Here is a 7,690-nt window from a genome sequence, read left to right as displayed (position 1 = left end):
TGCGTACGTCGACTGTTATATAAGAAGAAATAACTACCTCTATCTCATCATGCTGGTAACAGGGTTGTGTTTGTTGCATCTCACAAATAAACCACTGTTTCATTAGCGATCCCTTCCTAACGCCCTCCTCCCATCTCTCTCTCTCTCTCTCTCTCTCTGCGTTTCCCTCCAGGGACGAGTTCTCACACCAAGTACAGAGCAGCAAGCAATGAGGAAGAAAGAAAAGAGGTGCTTGTCCAATCAGAGATGCAGATGGCCACAGAAGACATGAGCACCAGCCAACCTGGCACCGGGGCGACTTCCACTTGCCAATTTATACATAACAAATCAAATGTGACCCCCTAATTAAACATTTGATACAGTTTACCTAGACACACATACTGCCAATGAAGTGATACATCCTGCACTTCTACTTCGCTAAATTCTGAATTCTTCAGTTCAACGCAAATTTCAATTTTAAGAAGACAAGAGAGGCTAAAAAGACAGACAGGAGGAACATTTGCCATGCTGTGACTATACCCCAAACAGTCACAACAACACAAATCTGTAGAAAAACAAGTCACTGCACACTAAAATATTACCATATAAAACACACCCTCACTGCCTTTCCAATGGCTCAAGCCAGCATGAATAAATGTTAGATGGCGAGCGTCTCTGGTCGGTTTTCTCCAATGGATACTGCGATGACATCCCAAATGGCCCAGAGCGCAGGACAGGGACGGCAGAGACATAACACGACTGGAGGCTCTTCATCAGCGGTCTTGTCCACAGCCAGCTCCTTCCTCTGTTGGCTTGCCCTGCTGTCAATAATGCGGTTGCCAATGGTAACAGCTGACTGTTGGCTTATCGAAGGGGAGAAAGGCTTTGTGTGGCTGGCTATCTGCAGTATGAACCAGCCTCCCTATGAGGCCATCCCCTCCCACATAAACAGGTAAGAACACTTACAACCAAAGTGAACTATTTTCCACAGCATCGTGGCTTTTTGCCAAACAGTCCGCACACCTGACACACATCTCTCAACAGCACCATTGTGGATCTGAGGCTGAACGAGAACAAGATACGGTCGGTCCATTATTCTTCACTCAGTCGCTTTGGCAACCTCACCTATCTGAACCTCACCAAGAACGATATCAGCTACGTGGAAGATGGAGCGTTCTCAGCACAATTCAACCTGCAGGTGAGAGACGGCATCGGGTTCATTCATGCACACAAATGCTCAGTCATGAATGCAAATGTATACAACAAAGGGGAAGTAACCCTATGTACTATTTTAGGTTCAGCTTAGAGGTACTTGGGCAGAATGTAAAATGGTGGGCGAGGTTAGAGTCCATGCAACGTTTTACATACTGAAAACCCGTTCAGCATAAAACAATGTACAATCCATTACACAGTGATTAACCAGGTATACGCTGATCCACCACAGCATCAAAACCACCTGTCTAACACTGTTCAGGCCCCCCTCATGCCTCCAACACAAATCTGATCCATCATGATCATAGACACAGGACCTCTGGGGAGGTCTTGTGGTTTCTGGCACTGGGATGTTGGCAGCAGTGGGCGCTCCACGGACCGGGTTTGTTCATCCCATTGATGCTCAGTCCAATGGAATCTGGGAAATTTAGAGGCCAGGTCAAGACCTTTGGCTCTTTGCCGTGGTCCTTAAGCTATTCCTGATAAGTTTTTGAAGCGCGGTGGTTTTTTCTCTGGAAGGCCGTCGTTGTTGATGTGGATGTGCTTGGTCCAGAACAATGTTTAAGTGGGTGGCATATTTCAAAATAAAGTCCTCATAAATGCCAGGACCCAGGGTTTTCTAGCAGAACGTTGCATTGTAACACGATGATCAACGTTATTCACTTCACAATAATGTTCTGACTGTTTGGTGCAGTTAGTGTTCAGATTTAAACAGCTGCAACATTAAAACTTTTTCTTAAGGCACTGGGAAACTAAAAATGCACTTGGATAATGCACACTATATTTAACACTGGGCAACAAACCACAGCAGTACTTTAGCACCAACAATCAAAAATGATCTGGCGGTTAGAATGAAAACATGCATGACCTTGTTTACTTATTCTGTAATTAAACAAAGATGTATTGACTACGTTTTGTCAATTGTAGACTGATGCACGCAGTGTCTACTTATGCTAAGACAATATTTAACTTCTTCTGTTAAATAAAAGAAATCTGGAATCAATACTAAACTCTGTTGAAAGGCCTCCTTTGCATAATGAGTATTAGTTTAATATTTGATTGGGCTTTGCTGATATACGCGTTTATACTTGTGCAACTTTGAATGAAGGACTTCACATAACAACAATAGGGAGTGTTTTTAAGCCGTGTCCCTACCCAGTTAAAGGATCTATACTCTTCCAGCATTACAAGCACAGATGGACACACAGATACGGGAGAAAGACAACACTATTATGGCTTCCAGAAACATTCCGGCAACGTGTTTCACCAAACTTAGCTGATCGCGGCCATAATGAGCTGGCATGCTTTACACAGCTGCTGGAGCTGTGCCAGGAGGTAACATGTGAACAAGAAAGATCTGAGTAAATTCAGCGCAGCACAGAGGCTTAGATCACCATGTGAAACACGAACTGTGCTGAACCGTCATCTGTTTGTTCTGTATGTTTCCAGCTCGTAGTGAGTGATGCCTGGCACCGACTGGCTCTTCAGAGATTAGGATAATCCCACTTGTCTTTGTCTCCCCCAGGTTCTCCAGATGGGCTTTAACAAGTTGAGGAACCTGACAGAGGGGATGCTGCGAGGCCTGGGCAAGCTGCAGTACCTCTACCTGCAAGCCAACCTCATCGAGACTGTTACACCCAACACCTTCTGGGAGTGTCCCAACATCGAGAATATAGACCTCTCCATGAACAGGTCTGTGTGTGTGGGCACTGATGAGAGAGCGAGGGGGAAAAAAAGTCATTAAAAAATCTCATTAAATGTCAGGATTTGCTGTTTTTTTTTTTTATTATTATCACAGAAGACAACAAATACATTTGGGTTTGTGAACTGTTAGTTGGAAAATAACAGGCACTTAAATGCTACCTTGGGCTTTTGAAAATTATAATGTGCCGATAAAGGCAACATTTTAAAGACTAAACAATTCAGAGATTAATCCATAATAATCAGCGCGAGTGCAAAAGCTCAAAAAAGGCTACTTACAGTCTGGCATTGTGTCTGGATTCATATTTGGTGGTTCATTGTTGTAAAATAGTAGCTGTGCAGAGGAAGAAAACAAAATTAAACATTTTCAGCACATCTGCCCTGGAGCTGGAGAGGATAATACGGTAAAATTGCATAAATGAGGCCAAAACACAACGGTGTTAAAGGTCAGGCTTGATGTCATCACCCCAAAATCACAGATCAATGGCTGCTTTCTAAATTCACCGATTTGCACTGATGGGCGGATTTACAGGCAAAAATGAACTGCAGACAATATTAATTCTCTCACTGACGGCATCCTCAGCAGATCACAATGCAATACTGCTACAAGCCACCCTCCTTCTTTCTCAGTGGAAATAACTGTCTTGTTCTTACTATTGGTAGCGTAATTGGTATTGATCTCTTGGCCAAAACATAAAGCAACAAATGAAACAAGTTTAACTGTTCTTTGGGGCTCCTTGAAAGGCATTGTGGGAGATTTTTATGACGGAAAACTGAACTTTAAGAAGAGTGAGGAACAAGTGCATTTAATGATAGAAGATAGAGTGCTCTGAAGTGAAATTTTCAGTTTAAAAATCTTACATTTTCTCTGCGTCTGTTTCCAGGATCCAGGTGTTGGACGGCAGTTTGTTCTCCGGACTCTCCAAGCTGACCACCTGTGAACTGTACACCAACCCTTTCAACTGCTCCTGTGAGCTGCTGGGTTTCCTGCGCTGGCTCTCAGCCTTCCCCAACAGGACCAGTGAGCGGATGGTGTGCGACTCCCCTCAAGGATTCTCTGGCTACAACCTCCTGAGCCAGAACCCCCGCATGCCTACCCAGCGCAACGCTCTGCACGTGCTCAGTCTTGTGTGCACTGACGACGGCAGTAGCGTGACACACTTCGACGTCCTCGACTCCACCACCCAGTCCCCGGACTTTGCCTCCCCCTGCGGACTGGACGACTGTGCTTCCGGGACCCCTCCTGACGAGGTGATCAGCCTGAGTCCCATTTTCCCCGATGCCAAGCCGATCATGACGATAAAACAGGTGCTACATTCGAGCGCTGTGATCACGGTTCAGATTCCTCATCCGTACAGGAAAATGTACATTCTGATGCTTTATAACAACAGCTTCTTCACAGATATCCAGAATCTGAAAAACCAGAGAGAAGATATTGAGCTAAAGAACTTAAAACCCAACACTGACTATACATACTGTGTGGCTTCTATACGAAACTCCCTGCGCTTCAACCACACCTGTCTGACCATCTCCACTGGCCGCCGAGCCGAGGCTGAGAGGATAGCCAATCAGTCGTCAGCCACCCACTACATTATGACTATTCTGGGCTGTCTGTTTGGCATGCTGCTCTTCCTTGGCCTAGTTGTCCACTGCCTGAGGAGGAAGAGGATCATGGAGGAGAAGGAGAGGAAGATGAGCAGGATCCAGAGGACTCTGATAGAGCTCAAGTACGGTGGCGAAGGAGATATAGAGGGAGGGAGTGGAGGATCTGTTTCTCAGAAGCTTGCCGGTGGGGACAGCCTGTCCAGAATGCCCTACCTGCCTCAGGGTGGCGAGATAGATCCATACAAGCTTCAGGAGGTGATAGAAACACCGGCGCACAAGCCTGCTAAACTTAACTACATGGAGGTCAGAGGCTCGGGCATTGAAAGAGAAAGGGAACGAGAGAGAGAGAGAGAAAGAGAGATGTCGCCACAAGCAAATCCGCAGGGCTCGGTAGCAGAGATTTCCACCATCGCTAAAGAAGTTGATAAAGTTAACCAGATCATCAACAACTGTATAGATGCTCTCAAATCTGAGTCTACCTCCTTTCAGCAGGGGATCAAATCTCCTTCTTCTGCAGGTGGAGGAGCTGTTTCAACTGCAGAGCCACAGCTGGTGCTTCTGTCTGAGCAAGGAGAGAGAGGAGAAAGAGGAGGTGAGTTCCTCTCCCCGGTGTATAAAGGAGGGAGAGGAGGACGGGAAGAGAGGGGAAGAAGCTACCATCATTCACTGCAGCGACACCACAGCATGGAGGCTCCTCCAACCTCTAAAAGGCCCAGCACCTCCTCCTCTCCCGGCTCTGCCCGGAGCCCTCGCTCCTTCCGCTCAGAAGGAGGCTACCACTCATCAGAGACCCGCTATATCGAGAGAACCTCACCCGGAGAGAGGGGAGAAAGGGCAGGTGGGGGAGGAGAGCCCATCCGCACCGTCACCCCAGCAGCGGCTATCTTACGAGCTGAAGCCCAGAGAATCCGCCAGTACAACGAGCACCGCCACTCCTATCCCGGCTCCCAGCAGCACCTGCAGGAGCTGCAGCACCACCCCCAGATCCTGCAGGAGCTCCACCACCACCCAGGGGGCCGAAAGCCCTCTGTGTTAGACCCCCTCACTCTGAGCAGGCAGGCCAAGCAGCGGGAGTTAGCCTACTCCCAGCTTTCACCGCACTACCCACTCTCTCCCCAGTACCACAACCTCAGCTACTGCTCCAGCCCCGAGGAAGACGAGGAGGAGGAAGGCCTCCTCTGCACCCCAACCCTGGGGTTGTGGGAGAGGTTCAAACTGCACCGGAAGAGGCACCGGCAGGCGTCCATGGAGGATGAAGGATACGTGGCAGCTGGACACGCACTGAGGCGAAAGGTTCAGTTTGCCAAGGATGAAGATCTGCACGACATACTGGACTACTGGAAGGGTGTGTCCGCCCAGCAGAAGGCCTGATCGCACATGTGGAGACCCCAAACACTGAAGATGGAAAAATACCAACACTGCATCCATTACATATTGATACAGACCTATTCATTAAAGACCTGTAAATACACACAAACACACATAACTTACAGGATCTACTGAATCAAAGTGCACATACATGTAAACACACACCCACACACAGACACACACACACACACACTGGCTCATACTTTACACAAACTAAGCCTTTTCTTCTGAAAACATGGAGGAGGACCAAACTAATATATTATATTGAACAACAAAAATCCATAACTTATAGAGACTGAGTTAATTTTTGTAATGTAATGGAAATTATAGCTCAGACTTATGTAGCTATTTGTACTAAGTTTTGAATGGAGAAAAAAGATTCAACATTAAAAATAGAAACCTTAAATGTTGCTGGGCAACCCATCCTGAACAGCCCAGCGATGCTTTTAATCTACCCCGAGACTGACATTCATCAAACCTGGCCACGGCAGATTAACTTCACCAAACAGAGTAATGAGAACTATTACGGCGGTGAATTGATCAAGACTTTGCTTTGCTGAGGAGGTTGTTTTTTTAGCATCGCGCCCTGCGATACAGCCACTAGAGCAGACGTTTTGAAAAATTTGCCACGATTCGGGAGATTGAAAACATCAAAACGATAAATTCTGGATGGGTCGCCAGGCAACAGTAATATTTAATTGTGCTGAGAATGAGTAGGTAGCTCTCACCAGAGAGTGAGTTTAATGTGCCAAATCAACCAAGGGGATAGTAGAGCCCTACTGTGTACCAACTTCTCCTCACCACTGTTTTTATATACAGAATTTAAAAAACCTAGTATGATATGTTGTTATTACTATTCATTATTCTTATTATCATTACTGGTCTTCTTATTATTCCTATGATCCTCATCATTAATAATCTATTATTTGAATATGGCATGGCTCTGTCGTGTGACTGTGTTTTTGACTGTTTCGAACCTCTCAGCCGAGAAGTGCACACCAACAGAGACAAACAGTACGATGGACGAGACATTTGAGTTCTCCTTTTCTACCAAGAGGAATGTGCTCTCTGCTGAGCCAAAAACAAGCCCGCCTTTTCTCTTGGTGAACCCCTGCGACACCTGCTCCTCATCCTCCTAAAGAGGGAACGCTGTACAGACGAGAGAGAGAAGTTCTATATTTGCAACAGAGGTGACTGTTTTGTTTGTACAACACGGTTTTGAAATCTTTCAGACTTTTCAGAAACCAGACTCCCAAGTTAGTTACCTACCTGCTCACTTACAATGGTACGTTTTTGATTTTGAAATCGAACTAAAAATTCTAATCTTCAAATGAATGTCTTTAATTCCCATAGGGGAAGCATATCTGCACTGTTCAAAATCAAAAAACGACTCTTAGGAAAAAGACCTAAAACTCTCAGCTTCCTTCCCGATACACTGTAGCTCCACTGTGTTTTATCAACAATTCATTTTTTCCCTCCTCCTCCTCCTCCTCCTCCTCCCATCTCCCAGGTTTCTACTTTTATTTTTTCCTTTCTTTTTGGATTCCTCTGGTTCCACTGTGGTGCCATTGTGCCAACTTGATAAATCACAAAGAAGTATTTGAAATGCTTTTAAATACTACTATTTACAGACCTCTTCTCCTTTGCATTAATACAGTTCAGTTTGCCAAACAGAACAACAATTTGCACAAAACGATCCACCACCATTGGCTCACTGCTCCCCTTCTATCCTCCAATCATTTCTAAGACCAAAGTACTGTGGTAGTAAATTGACCCTTACAGCCCCCGACCAGGACCCAACTACTGACCCACCATCACCCTTACA

General features: G+C 45.8%; 1 protein-coding gene across 1 annotated transcript; it reads left to right on the top strand.

Annotated features, from left to right (window-relative positions):
* The first annotated feature begins 641 nt into the window (after nt 1-641).
* LOC103373605 (protein ELFN1-like) lies at nt 642-5,868 on the top strand. Its single transcript, XM_008303526.1, has 4 exons — nt 642-931; nt 1,024-1,177; nt 2,717-2,883; nt 3,777-5,868. The coding sequence occupies exons 1-4, from the start codon at nt 642-644 to the stop codon at nt 5,866-5,868; spliced, it is 2,703 nt and encodes a 900-aa protein (XP_008301748.1).
* Nucleotides 5,869-7,690: the final 1,822 nt, after the last annotated feature.

Source organism: Stegastes partitus, unplaced genomic scaffold, assembly GCF_000690725.1.
Source record: "Stegastes partitus isolate 25-593 unplaced genomic scaffold, Stegastes_partitus-1.0.2 Scaffold2025, whole genome shotgun sequence".
In the NCBI taxonomy this organism is placed as follows: Eukaryota; Metazoa; Chordata; class Actinopteri; family Pomacentridae; genus Stegastes; species Stegastes partitus.
This window is presented reverse-complemented; position numbering and strand designations above follow the sequence as displayed.